This window comes from Phaenicophaeus curvirostris, chromosome Z, assembly GCF_032191515.1.
Source record: "Phaenicophaeus curvirostris isolate KB17595 chromosome Z, BPBGC_Pcur_1.0, whole genome shotgun sequence".
NCBI lineage: Eukaryota > Metazoa > Chordata > Aves > Cuculiformes > Cuculidae > Phaenicophaeus > Phaenicophaeus curvirostris.
Window position 1 is genome coordinate 76,394,501 of NC_091431.1, and position 25,634 is coordinate 76,420,134.

Genomic DNA, 25,634 nt, shown 5'->3' on the forward strand with positions numbered 1-25,634 from the left:
TGTACCCATGTGGTGTTTGCTTACAGAGCTTCCCGAAAGCATGTACCTGGAGTTCAAGTGCGGTGTCCGGATTCAGCTGGGGTTTGCAGCTGAGTTTTCCAACGTTATGATCATCTACACACGCATAGTGAAGAAGCCACCCGAAATAGCCGTTTGCAGAGCCTACGTCACAGACTTTGCGCTCGTAAGTGCTTCCCGTTGGTATCTCTGCATCTTTGCAATAAAACGGGCCTAAACTGTTGAAATAGGTGCCTACATGTGTGTCTCTGACCAGACACATATTTACTTGTTCTATTTTAAATGAATATTTTTAATAGATATAAAAGTACATTAAAATTAACCTGAGGTCATCTCTTTCAAAGTCTCCTTGTTTTTCATTGGCGAATATCAAGTATTTTTAATTGAAGAAGTTAAATGTCAGTGGCTCTGTGTGAGCTGAGGGCACATTTGCCTTGCAGGACAAAGTTTCTTAGGCTTTAGTTTCACAGTTCTCTGCCCCTGGGTGGTCCTGTCCAGTTCCATAGATGCTGCTCAGCTGATCCCAGTAAAGTGAAGGATATGAGTAAAACGAAAAGCTCCTTGGGGCAAAAAACCCTCTGTTTTGACATCTGTAAAAGAGGGTGCAGGGCAGAAACCTTTTTAGGTAGAACAAACAGGATGCTCCTGATGCTTAATGAATAAAATATTGGAGTTACTGTACATAATAAGTCAAGATTGCTGTTTTCTTTCAAGAAGAAAATGCTCCATTTGTAAAGGGAAATACTACTCGCTATTTTATGATCTACAAATTCTGTACCTTTTATTAAGTTCTTGTTTCTTTCTTGTGACAGGACCTAGATGTGGACCCTAAGGAGGCCAATAAGGGAACTCCTGAGGAAACTGGCAGCTATTTGGTGTCAAAGGACCTTCCCAAGCACTGCCTCTACACCCGGCTGAGTTCCCTGCAGAAACTAAGGGTTAATACCTAAGATATTCCTTATTGCTCACAAGTTTGTTGATACTTTAGATGAATCCCGTTGCTGTGCGTTGAGGTAGCTTTATGTTGTCTGCATAAGTAATGTTCTTCAGAGGGAAAAAGTGGCTAATAGCACAATTTAGTGACTTGGTTTTTAGCTGAACAATGAGAGCGAGGGAATCCGTGCATATGCAATCCTGATACCCTCCTGTGAGGCACTCTGTATTTTCTAGTGCTGCTATTGGACACGGTGATCATCTCTGGCACCCGGTGGGGGTGTTTCTGTGCCCTGCAGTACAAGACAGTGTAGTATGAGCAGAGCTGCACCATGGAGTCATTAGGAGGAGGTGAAATCATTGTCCCGTCTCCTTCCATTCCAGCCTGTGCTGCTGAGTGTGAAGGTTCTGTGAGGCTCTCGGGTCAGCGTGCTATGGCACAGTTACATTTATCTCTTTATCTTGGTGTTGCGAGTGTCTGTGCAGGACAGCACTTGGTAATCCTTCACCAGTGCCTTTGGCTGCTGGTGTAACACAAGCACTTCTGGAAATAAAGGCTATTGGGTGAGCAAAACCAGAAGAGGTCCTCGGGGAACAACTCTTGCCTAGTATGTGTCTTTAGCTCCTAAAAGGGTCCCTCTCCTCCAGCAGGCCGTTCATCTCTCCATGTTTCATACATCGTTGATCTGTCGAGGGGCTGTAACTCTTGTTCTTCCTCTCCTCCTCTTTTGCAGGAACACCTGATCTTCACTGTTTGCCTGCACTACGAGTATCCAGGAATAGAAGATCCAATGGATGAAAGAAAGGAAGTCAATGTTGGGAAGCCCCTTATTGCTAAATTAGGCCTTCAGCATGGATTCAGGAACAATAACTGCCTCCAGACATGCTGCATGGCTAGTAGCCCTTTTCATAACCAGATAGACTCGGGTCCAGTGGCAACGGAATACTATGTCCCTGGTCACTGCCAGCCAAACTCCTGTCCAGGCATTTACCATCCAAACCGTACTCACTCAGACAGCATCCGACAGCCTGAGGCGTGTTCCTGCAATGGGACTCCGAGGATTTTAGCATCAAGACGTGAAGTACGGAATTATTCACTCCCTGTGGAAGAGGGCAACGTACCAGTAGAGACCACAGATGATACTGTTGAACTGGAATTCCTTCTCTCCAACAGCCTCAGGTTCTCAGAACAGTAGTAGCTGCAATGTATTCAGAACAGGCTAGAGTATCATCCTGCAGCAGGGGACCTTCTGCGTCGCTTGTCCGACTTCTGGAGTCCAGGGGCTTCAGGATAGAGGGACTGGGGAGTCTGGGAATAAGGTTACAATGAACAGCTGTCAGATCCAAAGAGGCAAAGCTGGGCTGATGGATTTAGGAATGGAGAAGGCATGGGGTTTGGTTTTTTCCTCCAATGACATTTGATGCAGGGAAAAACCCCAACTCCTCAGGGTTTCCTGTTCCGTCCTCTGGCAGCCGAGCAGCTGACAGACAGAGGCAGTCACGCATTTCTGGGAGGAAGCTGCCTCTCCTTATGGGTTGGATGCATAATAGCCTGGCTGTGGTCCTAGAGCCTCTCCTGAGAGAGTAAAGCCTTGGATCTTCACAAATCCTTTTCTCGTACCTTCTGGAGTTGTAATAAACACATTTTTCATATCTTCTGTTTTCAGAGAGGAATTGCTCATCCTTACAGGACCACGATAAACAGGTACAGCTGCCAGAGGAAAATGGTGACAGTCCTCTATTATTTAACAGGGGTTTTAAAAATCCATGAGCCCCAGAATGATAAATGTACCTTTCTCTCTTTCATCCTTCAGTTTTGGTTGTTCTGTATTCGAGGATTCCTTTTTACACACTGCATTAAAGTAAGATTTTATGATTTATATATGTTGTAACAGCCTCCTATTGAATGTATGGCACAGAACATAAATGAATTCTGCAAAGAGTGAGGTTTTAGAGAAGTGACGATACCGTGTTTTAATACTCCATTGTTAGGAATATGCTGCCTTCAAAGCTCAGCTTCTTTCCATCCTCATGTAGGTATCAGGACCAGTCACTGACATTCCAGTCCCCCGGAAGTAACTAACAATCACCTTGGACTGCCTTCTCCTCTCTCACAGTCACGTCTGGGGTCTGGCAGCAGCTGACAGGGGGATGAAGAGCAGTGAAGATGAAGAGAAGCTCTCCAAAGTTAATGGCTTGGGATTCATTTGAGCTTTTTCATCTGGCAGTTTGCATTTTGTGCCCTTGGCCTCTGCTGGCTGTGCATTTCTCCCATCTAGGATGAGATGTAACATGTCCCCAACGGCCCCTGGTGTTGGGTGAGCATCTCCTGTGTATTCCTGTCTTGCGGCAAACAACCCCAGCAGATCTGTGCTGTTACAGAAACTGAAGCATTTGTAGTGTCCTCTGTAAGCATCTTTCTCTACCGGACCACTCTATGTTTTATGAGTTCTGCAGGGCAGGTTTCTCTCTTGAGGAGAGACCGGCCTCCGCACCAGCATCTGCAGTGGATGCTGGAGGAAGCGGCTGGGCTGGCCCCATCCGCTCTCCAGACAGAATCATTCACTCCATTCCTAGCGACCTGCTTGTGTTTTCCAGAGTCAGGTGAAATGAGTACCTTCAACCTGCTATGCAAACGACTCCCCAACACACACAGCTCTTGGTGTTTCTTGGGCTCTGCAGTGCGATGGTTAGGACTCATTTCACCTCTCGGGAGACAAGGCAGCTCAGCTTTCTGACATCCTGTAAGAGGAGGGATGTAGGGTGCTTGTGGTAGGACAGCACAGGTCATCCTGTGGGGGTGAGTGTTGGTTGCCTCAGGAAGCCTCTCTGTCCTCTGTGGAGCAGAAACTGCTTGGATTAATTCCCCTCTGAATGGGCTGGTTTGCAGGGCTGTAGGGATTTAAAGTGATCCCAGGATTCTTCTCATCCTGTTGTCTTCCTGCCTTTTTTCCTTTTTTTTTCCTCCTGCACTCGGATTCCAGCCTCACAGGGCCAGCTGAGGATTGGTCCAGAAGTTTTTCAGAGCTGCTTTGAGATTGTCAGAATGTACCAAAGTTGATCACTTTTGGCTGTCAGGAGCATTGCAGTTTTCTAAGGAGGTACCATGTAGCTTTAAAATATGACTTTGCTGATTCTCACAGTTCTGCAGGGTTTGATTTGTGCCTTGGTGATACACAGAGAGCTGCTGCAGGCTCTGTGTTGCAGCTGCAAAGCAAACCTCTTGTTTGAAACCCCCATCAGCTCTGCTTTTAGCGGGAATAATGGGTTCATTTAATCAGAAGAGAGCTGTGTACCTGTCCTAGCAGGAAAAGAAATGCACTGTTCGCATGCTACCTTGCAATCGCAGGTTAAAAATACACTGGTTAAAGGTGGGGCAGGTTTTGCAAGACCTGAGTCAGAGGTAGGATAGCTACTCCCTGCTAATTCTGATCACACTGCCTTCACCAGTGTAACCCTGGTGAGAACACGGCAGCCCCTCCACTTTCCTCTGGTGGGAACAAACCCTTTGCTGGCTGTGCGCAGTGCGTCTTGTCTGGGTCAGATGAGACAACAGTGAGGCCAACAGAGGCAGTTCATAAATGTCAGTGAAACCCACACTGACCTATTTTACATTGGATGGAGCATAGAAAAGAGTGAAAACTTGGTGTTCCTGTAGCCCTTTGGAAACGATGGCAACGCGCAGCTGGTGATGGCCTTGGACATGTGCCGACTGCCACCCCACCACCCCTCTCTCTGTCACAGCCTCTCCCCTGGATGCTCTCCAGCCTTTGGCTGAGTCGTAGCCAACTCCTTGTTCCCCTCCTGGGCTTTTCCTCAGGCAGCCTTTGGAGAAACGGGCAGTTAATGCTTCCCTGCCTGCACTGCTGTCATGGGATGAAGTGCCTGGAGGTGCAGGGCAGGGGAAAGGAACAGTGGTGGTCTTAAAGCTCGATCGTTATCTCTCTGCCAGCCCAAAATCAGGGCTTGGCCTGTGGTTTGGTTATGCATGCGTTTGTGCATTTGTGACAGAAGCCAAGTCACGCGAGACTTCCTGCTCTGTGGAGTCATTTCACTGCTTTGGTGGCTGTGAGGAATGCAGGGCTTTACCACCTTTCCATCAGCTGCTTTTCCCCTTCTCTGGTCCCAATGTGAGGAGCCCCAGGCTCAGCAGTCCCCTGGAGCTCCAGGGACGTGGGACACCTGTGCACCTCGCGGTCTCCATCCTCTGGGGTTACAGAACCAGAACCTGTAACCATTCTCTGCTGCTGACCCAATAACCAGTTCTTGCCTTTAGAAACTGATAACCAACCTCCCCACCCCAGCTGGAAAAAGCTCTATCTGATGTCCCTTTCTTAACAGAGCGTGATAGACAAAGAAGGATAAACCGCAGGTTTGTTATCTAAAGGTTCCCGAGAGAAATAAGGGCCCTTTCTCAACTGATTCTATTTGAAGTTATTTACCTTTTAGACTCATAAGTTACACTGTTTTCTTACCCCTGTCATCTCAGTGCTAGTCAATAGTTATAATACAATTAATATATAATAAAAGGTGTCTTGACAATGATATTGGTAATATTTTTTACATGTACGAGTGGTGCTGAGTCACCAGCGACAGCAGCTTCTCAAGCTGGCAGATGGTGCCTCATAAGAAAACCTGGTTTTGTGCCTTCGCCCTCCGTTTCCCCCCAGGCCGAACATCGATACCCAGGCAGCAGCATCTGCTGATGTGGTATTGCCTGTTGATCGCCTCCGCCTGCCAGGCCTGGAGCTGCCCAGCCAAAGGTGCACGCGGTCTAGTTAGGATTCTGAGGTACCATAAACTGGAGTTGGTTTTAATTCTTCAAGACAGACACTTTGGGACAGCTCTGAGAAGTGATTAAAAACCACAGTGAGCAAAGAGACGATGCTCCGCTACCTGGATTATTATTCACCTGCATGCAGTGCAAACTGTGAATTTTTGCCTTATCAGAAGCCAAAATGTTTCTCACACACTAGCCTTGTGTCATTGGTGTCAACATTGATGTTCTCACGGAACAGAGGCGCAGAGAGGCTTTCAGGATAGGTCACACCGATTGTATTGAGGCGTTTGAACCTGGCTTGTAGGTGTGGCAGCCAAGCAGGGCTTAGAGTGGGTTTTGTAGTTTGTTGTTATTGCAAGTTCACAACCCACTTGTCAAATAAATTTTACCCATATTTAATGGCCAGAATGATAAAAATAAGGCTATGAGTTTATTTTCTCCTCCAAAATTAATTAAGATGAAACAGGGGAGATTGAGATGAGATCCTGGGAAGAAATGTTTTGCTGGGTGGGTGGGGAGGCCCTGGCCCAGGTTGCCCAGAGAAGCCACAGCTGCCCGATCCCTGGAGGTGTTCAAGGCCGGGCTGGTTGGAGCTTGCAGCCCCCCCATCCAGTCGGAGGTGTCCCTGCCCATGGCAGGCGTGGGACTGGATGGACTGTGAGGTCACTTCCAAACCAAACAGTTCCATGATTCTGTGGACTATAACGAGCTGTGAAGCAGCCCCTGCTGCCTGCCGGGGTGTGGCGTGTGCTTGAGCTGGGGTGAGGGCACTGCCCGCACCGTGACACCCTGAGAGCTGCCTCAAAGCTGCCCGAGAGACCTTGTGTTACTGTGCAAGCAAACACGGCTGCCTAACAGACACCTGGAGCTGTCACCTACCCCATGCTGCGCACTTTCGCATCAAACCGACGTTTCTATTCAATTGTCTAATTCCAGTATGACCTCAACAGCTTGGGGTTTTTTTTGTTTTATAACTGCTTAAAAGCATTGCCCAGACTCACCGCGGCTGCCCCGTGCCACCGGCTGCAGGACGGGGGCCCGAGGTGAGGGCTGCGCCGGGGAAGCCGGCACACTCCTGCCGCGATGCTCTCGAGGGGCTGCTCCCGCCTGGCGCCGCTTGACCCCGTCCCTGACACCGGGGACGCCGAGGCGAGACCTCCTTGTCCCTCGGGCTGCACCGGCAGGTGGTGGGAGAGGCGAGCAAAGGCTCGGTGCGGCGTGCGGGGCTCTGCGAGGCGCTGCGACCCCGGGGCGCTCTCGCTCGGCTCCTCCGCCCGCCGCTGCTTGCGGGGTCGCTTTCAGGGCGTGAGCTCCGACTCTCCGACTCCCGAGAGCTTCTCTCCTCCGATAACACTCTCCGGAGCCCCTGGCCGTCCCTAGGCGGGTACGGATGCCGCTGGGTGCCCGCGGGGACACGTCAAGGAGCCGCCGTGCCCCTCGCTCCGCGTTGCTTCTGCTGGATGAGTGGATCCTGCCCCGCCAGGCGCGGGGCCGCCCCCAGACCCCCCCGCGGTCACCCCGACGGGAAAGAGGAGCTGGGTGAGCGCTGGAGCGCGGCCAGGCTGCGGGGCCGGGGCCGGAGGAGGGGCTGCAGCAGGGGGTGCGGCGGGAGCGGCTCGGGGCTCAGCCCGGCCCCGCCGCCCCGGCCCCGCCAGCAGCCGCTTCCCCTCAGGGGGCGCGAGGCGGAGGCGGGAGCGGCGCGAGGCGGGGGCGGGAGCGGGAGCGGCGCGAGGCGGGGGCGCGCGAGGCGGGGGCGGGAGCGGCGCGAGGCTGGGGGACGCGAGGCGGGGGCGGGAGCGGGAGCGGCGCGAGGCGGGGGGGGCGCGAGGCGGGGGCGCGAGGCGGGGGCGCGAGGCGGGGGGGGCGCGCGAGGCGGGGGCGCGAGGCGGGGGCGCGAGGCGGGGGGGGGGCGCGAGGCACAAGGAGCCGGGGCTGAAACGCACGGTGTGACCCGGTGACGGTCCCCAGCGTTCCCAGTCCCCGCCCCGGTGCGGCAGAGGTTTGGGCTCGGGGCCGCGGGGGCGGACAGCGGGTGCCCCGGTCCCCCCGCCCTGGCCGCTGGCGGCGGCGGGTGCTGTCCGAGGGGCCGGGGGGGCTGGGGGGCTGCTGCCCACCCCGCGCGCCATCCCTGGAGCCCTCCCGGCTCTTTGTGCCTCACCACCTGCCCCTCCGCTGTAGTCCGGGCTTTTCGATCGAGGTAGACTGCGTTTGGTACTCAAAGGCAAAGTATGCGTGCGCTGCACCCTTCTCAAAAGCGATTTCTGCTCTGGATTCTACTCGTCACAGGTCTGGGTGTCTGTTCTGGCTCTCGGAAGCCTTTCCACACGACCCCAAACACTCTCAGCCAGGAAGCCTTTCGGACCCTTGCCGTTCAGTTTGCTTTCCTTATGCCCCCTCCCTGGAGGTGTCCAGTGCCGGGCTGGATGGGGCTTGGAGCCCTCTGATCCGCTGAGAGGTGTCCCTGCCCATGGCACAGGGTTGAGCTGGATGGGCTTTGAGGTCCCCTCCAACCCAAACCATTCTGTGATTCCGTGTCAGCCCCTTCCCTGCAGCCCAGAGCCCCCAGGACCCACACCCAGTGGATTCTGACCAGTGCCAGCCTAAGGATGGGTTGCTAATTGCTGCATAATTAGGGTTTGTTCAGTGGACACCGTCAAGGCAGCAGCAAAGGAAAATTTCCCTACAGAAAACTAGAGTTGTCGCACAAACAAAGTGGAATTTGTATAACCCTGACTCATCGTCAGGGCGATAACTCAGATGTCCTTCCTCCGGCAGGAGCCATGGAGCACCAGCATGAACGTTGGAGACAAAAGCCTCCCAGGCCGTTTGGGCTGTGAACCAGCAAGGTGCCTTTATTTCTATGTTTGCTTCAATTGTAGGAGGAACATCCTGGGCAGCTTGGAATCAGCAACCACAGGCAGCTGAAGCAGCTCCACCAGTCCAGCTTCTCCTGAGGTAAACAGAGGAAAAGCCGCACACAAATCACTATTGCTAGAACTAACCTTGCCCTAGATCGAGCTGCTTCCAGAAGCAAAGGTTTCTGAGTTGCCTGCTAGCAGCTTTCACTTAGTTCTTCTGCTGGCTTGCTCAGTCAGCTCTGGATGTTTTGGATTCCCCTTTAACCTTACTTTATTATGTCCTTATTCCACTGCAAAGGGAAAGGCAGGGGCACCAGCCCTGCTGCCAGCGGTGCCGCGTGCCTGGTTGACCTTCCCTCCCTTGGCAGGCACGCCTGCTGCGGTGCTGATTGTGGCTGCAGCCGCGCAGCATCGCCTCTGCTCCCTTCCCCAGCTGCTGCTGTGCCAGCCCCAAGGGAATGCAGCCAACTGGGCGCGTGTGAGCATGCTGCATGCTCTCAGTTCGATTTCTCCAGCTCCTTGGCACCAGGAGCTACGCAATGCCCCCCAGTTCAACAGAGAAAGTCTTCCCACAGCTGTCAAAGACCTTCCCAAAGCAGGGATGCGCCTGTGCCAGTCGTGCCTCTCCTCAGTCCACTGCTTGGGATGCCTAGCACAGCGCCTTCTGTCACCTCTTACTCCTTGTTCCCAAAGTCTGAGGCTGGTTGGACGCACGGCAGTATCTGCCTCTGCACACACAGGAGCCATGGCTCTGAAATGTGACCGCATCTCGTAGGACCCAGCAGGGTAGAAAGACAGCACATATGTAAAGCATCCTGACTGCCAGCAACTTCTTTTCAGGGGTTTCCCTTCCTCGCTTGAATTGCTGTAAGGCGCAGTTTGGGGAGGGTGTCAGTGTAAGAAGCAGTTTGGGAGGGCATCTGCTCACCCACACAAAGATCTTCTGTTCTGGGAGCATTGTATCAGACGTGGTCTAACCCCAAAGTCAAGGCTTGCAAACCCAGTTCCTCTCCCTGCCTGGTTTGCAGGATTCCAGCCTTGAGAGGAGCTGCATCCAGTGCCAGGCGGTGCCCGGTGGGAACTCCACGTGTAGCTCCTCTAGGCAGCCGAGGCCGTGCCGTGGGCTCGGCAGCAAGTGAGCCAGGGAGAACGGCTCCTGACACACCACGTAAGGGATATTTCAGCGGAAGGCACATCCCGGCCCTGTGGAGGTGCCGCGCTCCCCTCCTGCCAGAGCACTGAGTAAACGCAGGTGAGCGCCTGGCGCTCCAAGAGCTGCTGACAGCACCATCTGCAAAGGCTGATGGCTCATTCATTAGGCAGCGGGAGCAGCACCGCCACAGCCTCATCAGATATCGCCTGATGAATAATTCAGAAATAATCCTCATATCCTTGAATAAATATCAGGGGAAGGAAGGAAAAAGCCCCTGCATATGGCACGGTGAGGGAACAAAACAGCCATTTTTCAATGTCCCAGGCTGATGAGCTTTGTGTGACGCTAGATGTTAATCGCGCAGGTGGCTGATGCAGGGAAAGAACGCTGACGGAGGGGCTTCTGGCCCAGCAGTTGGAAGGTGTTAGCAAGCGGAAGAGACCGCGGTGCTCCTGAGAACTTCCACCAGCCCCACGTTTTGCAGTCCGCACGTGGCCCTGTGGTGTGAGTGCTGGTGACACAGTCAGAGGACCGAGGCTGGGGGTGGTGGCCCAAAGCCCGTTGCTGGACGGTACCTCAGTGCCAAACAAAACACGACTACGCAAGCCTACGCTCTACGCTTGCTGCCCAGAGAGCAGCCGTATCCTGGGCTGCGTCACCAGCAGCGTGGCTAGCAGGTCTCCTCCGCTCCGGTGAGCCCTCACCTGGAGCCCTGCATCCAGATCTGGGGTTCCCAGCCCAAGAAAGACCTGGACCTCTTGGAGAAGAGCCAGAGGAGGCCACAGAAGTGATTCAAGAGCTGGAAGAGTGGAACAGCTCTGCTGTGAAGAAAGGCTGAGGGAGTTGGGGTTGTCCAGCCTGGAGAGGACCAGGGTCCAGGGAGACCCTCTTGTGGCCTTTCAGCATTTAAAGGGAGGGCCTACAGGAAAGATGGAGACAGAATTTTTACCAGGGCCTGCAGTGACAGGACGAGGCTTAGGACTTTGAATGCATCTGTACATGGGCCGCACAGACTTTCCGTCACTGGAAACGATTCCATGCTCTTTTTCTGAGCGAATCCCAGTGAAAAACGCAGACTGCATTGCTTCTGTAGAATGTTCCAGACTAGGATTACCAAACTGTGCTTCAAAAGTCCACTAGAACTGGCCCACATCTGTATTATATTTGGTTTAAAAACTGAAAGCTAACTCCCCAGTCGCCAGTCAGTTCGTCTGCTTTTGGGCTCCATCCTCCATGGAGCAGCGAACCTTTCCTTGTAGCACAGGGAAATGTGACGTCCAGCCTGGATTAACTGTGGTTTCACCACGATCTTGAGCACCCAGCTGGACAGACCCGGACCGCTCACATCGCTGGTGACGGGCTCTGCTTTCTGTCTCTCCTTCCTCCATTGCACACAGGGTTACAGGCACGGAAGCAAAGCACCAGAATATCCTCCTAGCTGAGGATGGAGGAGGAGGTAGGAAATGAAGGTTTGGAGGCTGCAAAGGAGCAAGGCTGACTCCCTAAAATCCTGAATTCCAGTGAGCAATGGGGAGAAGGGCTTTTCAGACACTGCATAAAAGCCAGACTGAGCAGCCCCTTCAGCCCCAGTGCAGACCAGCGCTGGGAGCAGAAGGCGAGCTGGGGGCTGTGGGGAGTCTGGCAAATTGTAGATGGGATCCAGGCATCTGGAGGGAGGGAACGTTAGGTGAATTTTCACTCCCCGCCCGCCTGTGGGGTAAGTCGTTGCTATAAATCACAGCTCTGCAGCCTCCCAGCTGGCCAGGAGCCACCGCGCTCCCACACTCCGAGAAGCACGGTGCACAGCAGATTTGGGGTTTAATGTGCTGCTGGGCCAGGAGGAGTTTGTAATTTAGAGTCTACAGATGCGGATGCAAGTTCGTGCGTGTCTGTTGTATCTTCGTCTCTTTGCTAGAATCAGAGACACGTTCCATCCAAACCATCCCAGATTTTAACTTCCACTTGACCTCAGCAGCAGGTAAGGTGTATGTTAAGCCGGTTATTGATTTCTGCCTAGCAAAGTCCTCCATCTTATCACACCTCTAGAAACACTGGATAACTTGACACAACCAGTGGCCTCGCCAGCAGCAAACCAAAACAGCTTTACCGGCAGAGTCACAACACCCTTGAGGTGATGTAAGGACCGAATCTCAGATCCAAGAGGTAAGGCAAATGTGCTAAAAATCGACTGAAAGCAGAGGTGACGCTGTAGGGATGCTTGCGTCACAGCTGCCCGGCATCGCTTGTGTGAGATAAAAAGCCAGTAGAGAAGAGCAATCAGCCCGGCACCTCTTGTAAATGACGCTAGAACTCTCACTGTATGGTTCGGGGTGACGCTTTATGCCACAGGCATGTCAAGGAGACCTGGCGAAGGCAGAGCAGTAAATCTGCCTGACAAGCAGCGTGCACAAGTACCTTCGTGCCACGCACAGAGTGTGAAATCAATTAACAGTGCAGATATTAATACTGAAGCAGCAGCAGCTGCTGTTTCTTTGTGCTATCACACAGGCCAAGCACAGGACTGCAGAGTAAGAAAACAGACTGTGGTTTCCACTTCTTTTATCAAATCAGTTTACCAGTTAATTGGGAAGGAATAGGGTGTTTAGTGTTACAGCCTAACTCTGCAGGTCACTTCCAGGACGACCCCAGGCTCGTGTGAGCTGGATTTCCTGGCCTTTCTTGAACATTGCACACAAAACCATTTTTTTTATATATAAATTATTAGGTCAATTGATTTTACTCAAATCCTATAAACTTGTCAGATTCAGCGGGGGCCACAATGGCAACGGGGCAGTTTGCTGCTGTTGTGGCTAAGTGGGATGAGCTGGAGTTTGACACCGGTGCCCGATCCACCCAGGAGCGCTGCTAACAGCCATGCAGGGCATCTGCAACTCCACTGCGTTAATGATGTGAATAAAGCACCGCGCCTTCAATCCTAACATGTAGTTCCTGTCTACAGACTCTGTGAAAACCAGGCCTAAAGCATAAAATTGAGATGGGGATCCTGTGTGCCAAGGGCAAGGTCCTGCTCCAGAGGTGGGCAGGGAATGGATCTGGAGCACCACTGAGGAGAAGGACTTCAGGTGCTGGGGTTGAGAAGCTCCACGTGGACTGGTGACAGGCAGTCGCAGCCCAGAAACCACCCATGTCCCGTGGGGCACCCAAAGCAGTGGAACCATCAGCAACAGGGAGGGGATTCTGCCCCTCTGGGGAGGCCCCACCTGGAGCCCCGGTGAGGGGAGCCCTGGGGAGAGCGATGGGGGCCCCAGGGAAGCGACAGGAGCTCTGGGGACAGCTGGGAGGGTCACAGGGCAGATGGGAGCTCCGGGGAAGTGATGGGAGCTCTGTAGGAGCAATAGGGGCCCTGTCGTAGTGATGGGAGCCCCAGGGAATTGATGGGAGCCCCAGGGGAGTGATGGGGGCCGGTTCCCTCTTGGGGAGCGATCCCCCTTTGTGAGCAGGGATTCCCCAATACCCCGAGCAGGGAGGCTGGAGCTGCCAGGGTGCTTTCCACGGGAGCAGGGCTGGGGTATGGGTGTGGGGGAGCCCCAGGCACCTCCTGCCGGCCCCACCACCCCAGGGACCCCGGAGAGGGGGGCCCCGTGCAGCCCCCAGCACCGTGAGGGGAGCAGGGAAGGGGGAGAAGGACTGGCCTTAGAGGAGCCACCTGGACGCCCAGCTGGACACCTGGACAGAAAGATGGCTGGACACATGGCTCCCCGCTCTGCGCTGCCCCAGGGACCGTGCAGTCCTACAAGGGGACAATCTGAGCCCCGCGGGGGGGCTCGGGGGAGGCAGCACAGGGCTCACGGCTCCCCGGGACTTGGGGCTGCAGGGAGGGTGCGGGAATCAGCTGGGGCTTCCGAGACACCGTGGGGTGTGGGGAGCAGTGGGGTTCCCCAGGGCTGGGGGCTGCGGGGAGGGTGCGGGAAGCAGCTGTAAAGTGCAAGGAGTGATTGGGGTCCCCAGGCCTTGGGGCTCCCCAGCGCTTGGGGTCCCCAGTGCTCCGGCTCCTCGTGGTTCACGCTCCCCGTGGCTCAGTCTCCCCATAGCTCGGGCTCCCTGTGGCTCAGGGTCCCCACGGCTGAGGTTCTCCATGGCTCCGTCTCCCTGTGCCCCAGTCTCCCCGTGGCTCCATCTCCCCATGTCTCGGTCTCCCCGTGGCTCCATCTCCCCGTGTCCGGGTCTCCCCACGCCTCCACCTCCCCGTGCCCCGGCCGCCCCGCTCCGTGCCCGCAGGCCGCGGTGCGGCTCCGGGTGCGGCCGTGTCCCCGGGGCCCGGGGGGGCGCGGGCAGGGCCGCCGCTTTGTGCGGGGTGCCCGGCGCCGGCTGGATCCGGTTGGCGGCGGGCGAGGCGCGCGGCGCGTCCCCCGGTGGCCGCGGAGCCCCCGCGGCGGGGCCGTGCGGCGGGGCCCGTGCGGCTCGGGGCCGTCCCGGGGCCCGTGCGGGGCCGTCCCGCCCCGCGGAGCCCGACGCTCGCAGGTGAGGCGCGGCGCGCGGCGGGGCGGGGGGCGGCGGCCTCCAGCTTTAATGGGATTAGAGGCGCTCCGGGCGGAGGCGCCGCGATAGCCCGGGCGCCGGGCAGGCCCCGAGCCGGGAGCCGCGTGGCCTGACCCGGGGGCGGCTCCCCCGGCCGCTCCCGAGCGCCGCGGCCCCGCGGCCCCGGCCTTAGCGCAGCCCCCCGGGAGCCGCTGGCGGCGGCGGGGGCGGCGCCGGCTCCCCGGGGACGATCGCCCCTAGCCCCGAGCGACGGGGAACGGGCAGCAGTGTGTGTGTCCCCCCCCCCGTCTGAAAACCAAACGTGCGCTTAGCCGAGAGCCCCGGTCGTGTCTGGGAGCGGAGGCTGGAGGAGCCGCAGGGGGAGAGGGCGAGACAGGAGCGAGCGGTAACGAGTGTAGCAAAGGGAAGAACAAAGGCTGTTAGAGCTCACAGGGGCGAGCACTAAACCCTCTGCCTTGGGGATCCTTTTGCCAGGGCTGTCGCTTCCCAGAGCAGGAGCCCAGCGGCCCCAGAATCCCTTCCGCAGGATTTCCCGGCCGCGGGCCGGGGTCGCCGCTCGGGGAAGCTGCAATCAAGCTAAAGATGGAGGCGGGCGCGGAGCGGGCCGCGCCGTCCCCGCCGTGAGGCTCCGTCCGCCGCGCCGCGCGCCCACAGCCGGGTAAGTGCCGCGGCGGCTGCGGCGGCGCCGGCCCCGCGGGGGGCTCCGCGCTCATTGTCCGCGCGGGGAGCGGCGGCGCTGGGGCCGCGCCGGGCAGGGCGCTCCCGCTGCCCCCGCCGCCCCCTCTGCCCGCGGGGACCTGCGTTTGTGGCACGGTGGTGCCCGCAGACGGGAATTCGTGCTGCACGGCAGGAATCCTGCCTCTTGCTGCATGCTCTTTTCCGAGCGTCAGCTAAAATCCATGTTACCTGAGAGCACCTCTTGGGGTTTTTCCTCTCTCTGAGAATAGTAAGCGGTTTTAAAACGGTAACTTCTTGAATTGCCACTAAATTCGGTGTATCTGTTTTGTTGGGATTTTCAAACAGGATCTGTGCCACGAATGCTTATTTTTAGCAAAGGAGGTGTTGAATTTGCAGGGATTTTTGTAGGCTATAAGATGAGAAGCCCGAATAGATGCTGGAGGCCGCCCTGTTCTTGGTGAGTTTTATTTTTTCGGTCTAATATTTGTTCGGATTCGCTAGTCACCAGGAGGTTTTGCCGTTGCGTGCAGGCCAGCTCGCCAGCGGAAACGCTGCTGGGTGCTGCCGGGCTGTTCTCTGTGTCAGCCATCGCGCTCTCCTTCTGCACTCAGGTTTCTCTCGGGATTCCATCTGCGGAATAAGGGGGATGATTTATCGGGTTCCGACCTGTCTTTGAATGAATTAACTAACACTGGTTTTCTTAGGAGTGTGAATGTGTGTGAAGATACAAATATAGCACAGATTCCTGGGAACGTGTGTGTGGAAACCCCCCAAATGGCCCTGCTGTGTCAGGGCCTGGTTGTTGCCAGCGTTGCTGTCTCAGGGCCTGGTTGTTGCCGGATTTGCTGTTTTAGGGCCTGGTGGTTGCTGGTGCTGCTGTCTTAGGACTTGGCTTTGCCAGTATTGCTGTCTCCGGGCCCAGTTGTGGCCCGTGTTGCTGTCTCCGGGCCCGGTTGTGGCCCGTGTTGCTGTCTCCGGGCCCGGTTGTGGCCCGTGTTGCTGTCTCCGGGCCCGGGTGTTGCTGTCTCCAGGCCCGGTTGTGGCCCGGGTGTTGCTGGTGTGGCACAAGCGAGCCCTGCCTGCCTCCCACCGAGGTTGTCCACGCTGCTGCCCACTGGTGTGGAGCAAGAGGTGCCATCCACCGAAAAATAATGCATTAAAGGAAGTGATCACGTATCAAGTGCCATGTGGATGTGATTCCAACTGACATTCCATCCGGAATCTCAAACTTGTGTTCGTTCCTGTTGCACACCCGGATTATCCCAGCCCTTTTCACATACAGAAGTACCAAATCAAGCCATTTTTATAATTCATTTTTAAGTCAAGTACAAAAATAATGGCACGGGGATTTACTCACTTTTCATGAACTCATCTCCATGTTAGGAAGAATTCCAGAAATTGCTGCGCCAGTGCCCTGACTGGATCTCTTGATAAATGTAGGGAGGTTTCACTTGGCCAACTGTAGGCAGATGGTCTGTTTGGCTCCACGTGGTGTGGGATCAGAGATGCCGTGCCGATGTATTGGGCTGTCCCTGTGCTTTCTAACACCAGAGGCTGGTGACGGTGAACTTGGAACCAGTTCCACATGGCTCTCTGTAAATGGTGCCAGAGGAGCTCGGTGGTGCTGTGAGGAGAGGAAATGGACAGGCCTCAGAGGGTGCCCCTGCTCCTTCCCTTCCTGCTTTCTCCTGCCCAAAGAGAACTTAAGATACCTGTGTGGCAAAAAACCCAAGGAAATTAAAAATTGAGGAGTTGGACTACAGGATAAAGCTTCTAAGGAGTCACAAACTACCAGTCAGTCTGCTTTCACTGTCAGGAAACCCTGTGGAAATGTGCTTAAGAAAACATTTAGGAAGAAATTCTTCACAATGAGGACAGGGAGGCCCAGAGCAGTGGTGGCTGCCCCATCCCTGGAGGTGTTCATGGCCAGGTTGGATGGGCTTGGAGCAACTGGGAGGTATCCCTGCCCATGGAACTGGATGGGCTTTGAGGTCCATTCCAACCCAAACCGCTCCACGAATCTATGATTCTATGATTGTCTTTATGAAATTGAGCATATTGCGAGGATTTCTTCATCCTAAAAGATCAGTGCCCATTAGGAAAGTTCCATGTCTGGAAGCAGGTCAGGGTTTTGCTTCTGTAACGCCTCGTGGGACCTTCAGTTAGCAGGAAGGAACCCGTATTCCCTGCGAGTGCGGTGGGTGTTGGGGCTTGTGGTTGAAGTGGGTATCCTTGCACATCCTGCCTGCCCGCTGCACGTTTCCTACCACGCCGTGCTGTGATTGGAGATGGGGTCTCATTTCCTGAGAGGGTTCGGTAGTTGGATTCACGTGTTGCTCTTGCTTTCCCGTCAGAGACACGGCTTTTTGAGGAAGTGATTGGAATTCTGTGTCAGCCAGTTCTACCTACTGATACACGTGTAACAGCTAACGAACTGCTCGCCATCTGTGTTTCAGGCTGATGTTAGGGTGTGCGTCCCTGCAATCCAACTGACTCGCTTCAGGCTTCTCCACCTGGTGAAATGTCTCGGCATAACAATGTAGAAATGAATACCCAAAGCTTTTGTGCTGGTGGGGCTGGGACTGCTGCCTGGGCAGCGTTTTGTTCCAGAAAGAGCGTGATGTTATTTAGGCGTTGTTACTTGTGCTTGGAAGTGGCGTAATTATACCAGATTACCAGGATTTTCTTCTGGAATGTTGTGTCTGACTGGGAATTCATAGCAGTGCAGCTGTCACGGAACAGTTCTTGTGTGGTCACACCAGCATCGTTCTCACAGAGCCACGATGCGGCCGTGTGCTGGACACTGAGCAGCAGGATCTCCGTGCTCTCGTTCTCGTGGTATGGAAAAGAGCGCTGGTTTTCCACGGACACGCGAAAGCAAAGGTCTGTGCCCTAAGCAGTAGACAGGCCACAGCTCTGCCGAGCACAGAGGTGAACACTGAAGGAGGAGCGGAGGGAAGGTAAAGGCATGTCACAACAACATAGATTCCATCAGCAGGTGAACATGGAAGTTGGGTTTTTCCCACTTCCTTCAATAAAAACTAGCCTTGCTGCCGAGGGAAACTCGAGTGGAGCGGAGGTTTGAGCCCAGGCCTGGAGTTACGTGGTGTGAGGTAGGCGGTTCTGTGAGATTTGGAGGCAAAGGGCAGGAATTTAATACTGCAGGAAAGCCAAGGCTGGTACAGACTGTTAAAGGAATTGCAGAGTCACCAGGCTTGTGGCTGAGCAGCAGAGATTCAGATGAGCAGGAGGTTGAGGGTCAAGGAGGAAACACTGGCCAGTTTTTTAAATGTTAGCGATGAAATCAAAGAATAGAAATTAAATGTGGAGAACCAGGCCTATGATCCAGAAACAATAGTTAGAAGCCTTCATGGGTACAGAATATGAACTGGAACAGTATCGGAAAGGAAGGAGGATTGTCGGTCCTTGCTAGGCCTGGAATACTTGGCATTGTTCTTGTTCCTGGCAGACCAGAATCAGAGTGTTTTGGAGGTAGGACCCGATTCCATTTCCTTCTTCTCATTAGGCTGTTGATCTTCCTCTGTCCTGAGAGCTGACAATTGCTCAGCTTTACACCAGAAGTCCCTTTCAATTTCGGCAGAAACTGACAGGCAGCTTGGCCTTCCTTGTGGAGAACACTGGCCCCATCCACAACTCCCTCAAGCCCCAGCTACAGGATAAATCAGCTTAGGAAGTGAGACAAAATGGTTCCTTCTCTGTGTGTCCGCTCCTCCCTTGGCAGGGAGCGTGAAAGAGAAGGTTTGGTGGGTTCCCTCATACGGCTCCAGTCCCTCCACTTGCAGGGCTTGGGGACGAGTGATGAGAATTCCATGTAGTGAAACAAGCCTGCCTTTACTGATCCTCAGAAACAGCTATTCCCTCCTAAGCCCTGGTATTTCTTTGTGTGTTATTCGTGTCATTGCATATTCCAGCTTTCTGCACATCTGCACACGCAGTTGCTGTATGAGAGCAGCATTCCAAAATGGTCTCTGGATCCCTGATCATCGGGCAGCAGCTCCTGGATGTGGTGCATCTTGCAGGTTTTTTCCTCTTTAGCCTTTTAAAACCTTCGAATGCATCCTTAGGCTTTCCATCCTGACAGCCAGGACAGGAAGGTCCCAAGAGATGTGCAGGGATTTGACTGCTTCTCATGGGTGTAACGTCAGGTTCTTATCCTGCTTCTGCCGCTGTCGGTAGCGAGTTCTCATGGCTGGTTCCTGTTTTGACATAATTACCCAAGCGAGTGCCTCGCTGGAATGTGTTATCCGATGAACTGGCGTGAAAAGGCCAATTGGTAAGAGCGGGCCAGCGCAACAGTCAAGGGGATCTTCCTTTGGCTAAAGCCCGTGCCGTGTTCTTCGTGCTGTTCAGAGGAGGCGCTCACTCCAGGAGTGGCCCTTTCACTTTCTGCTTATGCCTTTACAGTCGTGGCTCTTCCACGGGATCCCGCTCCCCTTCTGGCTGGGGGCTTCCTGCAATCCAGCCTGCAGGACAGCGTGTAAGCGTGGTCGCCACCTCATGTTGGTGTGGGGAGGCGCCTGCTGCCACGTGTGCAGGACACAATGGGTCCGTGTCTGGTGAGAGCTGAGCTGTGCCCATCACCTGTCTGCTCTCTTGTCTTAACTCCCTGTGTTCGTTTTACCTCGGTTACCAGTTCTAAATGCATAAGGGCTAGAAATTTGCTTTTGAATAAATGGGGTTTAAATCTTGTAATTAAACAAATACACAATAAACCCAGAATTAGCAGCATTAGGAAGCAATCTTCTGCCTGATAAGTATGGATTATAGCCGTCTGCTTTACAAAAGTAGTGCAGTCTTGATAATGAGCATTTGCCATGATAGGCTGTTATAGATTGTCCATTAAGTAAAGGAACTGTGAGTTAATTAAGAGAGTAAATTCATCAGTCGCAGTGGCACACTCGTATTTTCTAGAGAACCACATGGCGAGTTCAGCTCCGCAGAAGGACTTGATCTGTTGAGAAGGAGTTGACGTCAGACAGAACAGCACAACCATGAAGTGGGCCGTGTAAACAGTTACCAAAACTTAGTGTTTATTTGAAGGTACCGTGGGGAATGTCTGTGTATTCTAGTGTCCTCGGGAAATGTTCCTCAGCTGCCGTTTGTGGAGTCCCTGATGGCTTCCAAGTAGCCAGCGTGCTGAATGCACCAGCCCTGCGCATCTCTGTCCAGCAGAGAGATTTGGCCATTGCGGTGAACCACGTCTTTGCGAGGAGCAGTCACAGCGCTGCCCGTGATGATAGTGATACACGTAAAAATGGGTGTTTAAACATACACATGCCCTGATTGGCTTCTCTTAGCGTTGTCACGGCTGGATTTGACAGCAGCAAGGAGTTTCCAGAGCTCAGATAGCGAGCTGAGAGGAGGAGGAAGGAAGTTGTTGGGTGTATCTCCATTGGCAAGTAGTTTCCTGCTCCTCTGAGCTGACGCGAGGAGCTTGGAGAGCCCTGGAGAGCCCTGTTGCCGTTTGGCACACCATGGTTCTGTACCAGAGACAGAACATGGAGCTATGTGACTGAGTGTTTTCCAGTCCTTAGTGCCCACACAAAGGCAGGATGCCACCTGAACGGGCACTCACTAACTCTAACGCTCGTTTGGGGAGGTGTCTTTCCCGTGGGAACTGACCTTGGCCTGATAATTACTGCAGAGTGAAAGTGTGATAAAGCCAGCCCTGCCACAGCAATACAAACTGGACCTGAGCGTGGTTAGGAAAGAGAGCAAAAAGGCGTCAGTGCTTTCTGCGTTGTTTCAGATCTCTGTAAGTGATTCCCTGCACACCTCTGGAAAAAGACAAACGTCACCATGGGATTTAAACCTAGGAGGGCTCTCAGAGCTAGGTTTTCTCTTTATGCAGCATTCCTAAAGTTTTGTGTTTGAGTGACCTGTTTGGTTTGAGAATTGGAAAGAGGAAAAAAACAACCATAGAGGCCAGTGGCGAACAGAAAGAACAGCATCTGCAAAATGTTTTCCATGAGAGGAAGGAAAACCCTAAAGCTCTGGTGTTTTCTGGTCTAAGAAGGAGACAACTGAGGGATTGGGATGGTCTCAGAGCAAAGTGCTGCTGTGGAGAGGAGGGGGAACGGAACCAGATGGAGTTCATGCAGATCACATCCAGAGAGATTCAGGTTATGCAGTAGGGAACATGACACTGAACACTGTGAACAACAAGAATAAGTTACATTGGAGGCTGTAGGATCCCTGCTACGGGAGGCCTTTACAGTAGGTGAGACGCACGTCAGGAGTAGTGTGGGTACAGCAGGCCAAGGGAGGTGGAGAAAAAAAGAGGTTGTGAGCACCCAGAGATGCTTACTCCCTAATTTTTATAAAGCAATTAAATCTATAGAAAACACCGCAATAGTCCTAAACTACCAGGTGAAACACGTCTGCTGCCGTCTGCAAGAGAGGTTATCAGGTTGGGAACGCAAACGAAAATCCAGACTAAGGAGTTTGCCTGATGTTATTTTCATGGAAGTCTAGGTATCTCGCTGTGATCCTAGTGTGTGTGGGAGAAGGCAGGAGGAAGGTCGCTGGAGAGAATGGAATGTCTTGGGTATAGAATGTGAAAGGGTTGGATTGCTGTAGCTGCTGGGGTAGGAGTTTGACTGGGCACGTGCACTGGAGCACTGCTGTAAGGTGCAATTTCTTCAATACTACCTCAGAGGTGACACAGCAGCTTTTAGCACGGCCTGTGTGAGCACACGCGTATGTTGTGTAAGACTGTGCTGTTGGAGCCTGAATACTGATGTGATGACTCTGCTTACTTCACAGATTTGCTTACGACCAAATACATGACCATGGGGGATATGAAGACCCCGGATTTCGATGACCTCCTCGCCGCCTTTGACATACCAGACATGGTTGATCCAAAAGCAGCTATCGAGTCTGGACACGATGACCATGAAAGCCACATAAAACAGAATGCTCACACGGATGAAGATGCTCATGCCCCGTCGTCATCTGATGTTGGCGTGAGTGTCATCGTGAAAAACGTGCGCACTATTGACTCCTCCGAAGGCGTGGACAAGGATGGGCACCATTCCACAGGCAACGGCTTGCACAATGGCTTTCTGACGTCGTCAGCACTCGATAGTTACAGTAAGGATGAGGGGAAGTCACTTAAAGATGATGGGTCAGCTTCTGAGGCTGCACTGAAGGATTCAGCCTTCAACCAGTTTAGCCCGATATCAAGCGCTGAAGAATTTGATGATGATGAAAAAATTGAGGTGGATGACCCTCCAGATAAAGAGGAGATGCGGGCAAATTTCCGAGCTAATGTCCTGGCAGGGTCTGTATCCCAGCAGGAATATGACAAACTGAAGGTGCTTGGGGGAGAGAGCTTGATGAAGTCTGGAATCCCTGTTTCAAGCAGTATAGATAAAAATAAAGTTGCTAAACGAGAGACAGAGACAAACTCCATGAATTTAGGTGTCTACGAGCCTTTCAAAGCTCAAAAAACAGAGGACAAACTGCTAAAGGACGGTTCTGAAAAGCTTATTGAAAACAGGGTGCTTGATGGAAAACTGAGCACTGAGAAAAGCGACACCAGTCTGGCCAGCATTTCGCAGTCCAAAGCAAAGTCATCAGCCAAGCTTTCCTCGTGCATTGCTGCGATCGCAGCGCTAAGTGCTAAAAAGGCAGCGACAGACCCTGGTAAAGATCTGCAGCCTCACTCAGGAGAATCTTCTCCATTACCGAAAGACTTGAGTGAAAGTCCCCGGGCCATTGAGAAATCCCCTGAGTCACAGAGTCTCATCGATGGTGCTAAGAAGCCGTCTCTCAAACCACCCGACAGTCCCCGGAGCGTGTCAAGCGAGAACAGCAGCAAAGGCTCTCCCTCTTCTCCTGCAGGGTCGACACCAGCAATCCCCAAGGTTCGCATAAAGACCATCAAGACTTCCTCTGGGGAGATCAAGAGGACAGTTACCAGAGTGTTGCCTGAGGTCGATCTGGACTCCAGTAAAAAGCCGGAGCAGAGCCCTTCTATGGTGACTTCCATGTCCCTCCTGTCCTCGCCCACCTCCGCCGCTGTTCTCTCCTCTCCTCCCAGAGCTCCTCTCCAGTCCGCAGTGGTCACCAACACAGTCGCCTCGGCAGAACTCGCACCGAAACAGGTTACGATCAAACCTGTGGCCACGGCCTTTCTCCCCGTGTCGGCAGTTAAAACGGCAGGTTCGCAGGTGATCAATCTGAAGCTTGCTAACAACACAACGGTGAAAGCCACCGTGATATCTGCCGCCTCGGTGCAGAGCGCCAGCAGCGCCATTATCAAAGCCGCCAACGCTATCCAGCAGCAGACCGTCGTGGTGCCAGCATCGAGCCTCGCCAGTGCCAAACTCGTGCCAAAGACAGTGCATCTCGCCAACCTTAACCTGCTGCCTCAGGGTGCCCAGACCACCTCTGAACTCCGCCAAGTGCTCACCAAACCTCAGCAGCAAATCAAGCAGGCAATAATTTCTGCGGCAGCCTCCCAGCCCTCAAAAAAGGTGTCTCGAGTGCAGGTGGTGTCATCCCTGCAGAGTTCGGTCGTGGAAGCATTCAATAAGGTGCTGAGTAGTGTCAATCCCGTTCCAGTTTACATCCCAAACCTTAGCCCCCCTGCCAATGCCGGAATAACGTTACCGACACGAGGTTACAAGTGTCTGGAGTGTGGTGACTCGTTTGCGCTCGAGAAGAGCCTGACCCAGCACTACGACCGGCGGAGCGTGCGGATCGAAGTGACGTGTAACCACTGCACAAAGAACTTGGTTTTCTACAACAAGTGCAGCCTCCTTTCCCATGCTCGCGGACACAAGGAAAAGGGAGTCGTAATGCAGTGTTCGCACCTGATTCTAAAGCCGGTGCCAGCAGATCAGATGATAGCGTCTCCGTCAGGCACTGCTGCTGCGTCTCTGCTCCCGAGCCCTGGGGCAGCGGGCATGCACGCTGGCACAAAGATCCAGTCCGGCCTCACGGGGACGGTGATATCGGCCCCAGCCAGCACTCCCATCATTCCAGCCATGCCGCTGGATGAAGATCCGTCGAAACTCTGTAGGCATAGTCTAAAGTGTTTGGAGTGTAACGAAGTGTTCCAGGATGAGACATCCCTTGCCACTCATTTCCAGCAGGCTGCAGACGCGAGCGGACAAGTAGAGTATCATACATTTACATTCCAATGTTCCATCTCTAGGCCTAGGAGACTTTGGATGTGGTTTCACTTTCATTTAGCTGTTCGTTATTGGAACCTCTATGATTAAAAGCTTAAATGAGAACCACAAAAAGCCCTGTGAGCACTTACAGCATAAGTCAGTGAGAGTTTTCTTAGAACCTTTCTAGGCCCTGAGGTCTGCAAGTGGCGCTGTCTATTTTGGCTAAAATTAAGCGTGAGGTTTCTTACCACTGAACATTCGAAAGCTGAATAGAGGTCTTTGCTAAGAATTTAATGGTTCTTCCTGTGCTTTGGAATTTGAGTGTTTGTGGAATCCCCTTAACTGGCACCCTCGGTAACAGCCCGCCGTTCAGTGATCGCTGGGATTTGTCTGCAGTAGCATTGGCTGCGAGGAGCGCGCCCGGCATTCCTCTCGCCTTCGGGAGCCCTAGGCCAGGAGCGAACGGCACGTGGAGTTACTCGATTAGCCGACTCCTGTGCTGGTGCCTACTGGGGTTAGAGCTGTCTCTTTTCCTGTGACAGGTCCAGTAGCTGTCAGCTTTAGGAAAAGGTCCAGCCGTCCCTGTGCAAACCCCACTGTTCTTACACTGTAAAACCAAACCGTGAGGAAGGCACTAGGACAAAGTGAGTGGGTGGGAGGCAGACGGATATGCTGAGAGCTGGGCAGGAGGGTGAGGGAAGGTGAAAGGAAAACCCAAAGAGGAACGAGGATGAAGAAGTGAAGTGCTTGCTTTCCATGGGGCCTTGTTCTGTATGGCCAGGCCTGCTGAGCCCATCTGTAAGAACCTTTTCCCCTTTCCTGGTGCCTCTGCCAGGTGCTTTTGCCTTGTGGCCGCCAAGTTTGCTGGTCCTGGCAGTTGCTGTTTGCCCTGGTGATTTACTGGAGGGAGGAGAGCCCAGGCAGGTGCAGAGAACAGTCGGCATTGCCTGCTGCCCATCCGTGTGTCCATGTCTCTGGTTGGGAACTCACTCCCTGTTAAGAGCAGATGTGTGAACCAGGCCACGATTCTGGTGCACTAGGGCACGGATCTCAGCCTTGCTGCTGTTTTCATGTTGCATTTTAAAACCACCTTAATAAATGCAGTTTTCAATGCTCTTTGTTGAAATACCCTTTTAAAAATACCTTATCTTCCTTAGCCTGCTCCCTGTCTCCTGCAGAGTTTTCCGTTCTGGTCCTGTTTACCTTGGGTTTTGTTGCACACGGTAGTGTTCCATGCTGAAACACCCAGCATGGAACCTGTGAATCTGAGTGGTTGCTGTGGGAGAGCAGTGCGTCCTGCTTTCCTTTTGTTACCCTCGTGTCCATTTCTTGCTCCAAGTATTGCTGCACGCATGGTGTTTGTGGGAGAAAGGCTCTGTATAGGCATTTGTTAATAAACATGCGGTACTGTTTTCATTCTCGGTTACCCCTTGAAAAGCTTGGACAAAATACACTCTGAATTCCCTTCTCCTTCTTAGTGCTTGGCACTGGCTATTTGTTGCGAAACTCCCATTGTTTGGGGGAAGGAGAGAGTCAAGGAAGATGAAATTGGTATTCTAGCTTTGGAAGGC

General features: G+C 53.6%; 2 protein-coding genes across 8 annotated transcripts in view; both read left to right on the forward strand.

Moving 5' to 3' along the window:
* MALT1 (MALT1 paracaspase) overlaps window positions 1–2,813 on the forward strand; it is a 28,726-nt gene extending 25,913 nt beyond the window's left edge. For both annotated transcript variants that reach the window (XM_069880397.1, XM_069880398.1), the window contains exons 14-16: window positions 27–184; window positions 831–956; window positions 1,686–2,813. In XM_069880397.1, the coding sequence (XP_069736498.1) occupies window positions 27–184; window positions 831–956; window positions 1,686–2,147 (746 nt within the window). In that variant the 3' untranslated portion in view covers window positions 2,148–2,813. The remainder of the gene's footprint in view (window positions 1–26; window positions 185–830; window positions 957–1,685) is intronic.
* Window positions 2,814–14,202: 11,389 nt separating this feature from the next.
* Window positions 14,203–25,634, forward strand: part of ZNF532 (zinc finger protein 532) — a 34,280-nt gene continuing 22,848 nt past the window's right edge. For 2 of the 6 annotated variants that reach the window (XM_069880391.1, XM_069880396.1), the window contains exons 1-2: window positions 15,170–15,377; window positions 21,707–24,063. In XM_069880391.1, the coding sequence (XP_069736492.1) occupies window positions 21,727–24,063 (2,337 nt within the window). In that variant the 5' untranslated portion in view covers window positions 15,170–15,377; window positions 21,707–21,726. Of the gene's footprint in view, window positions 14,225–15,169; window positions 15,378–21,706; window positions 24,064–25,634 lie in introns of those variants that run through there. The other 4 variants (XM_069880392.1, XM_069880395.1, XM_069880394.1 and 1 more) reach the window with 4 other exon arrangements.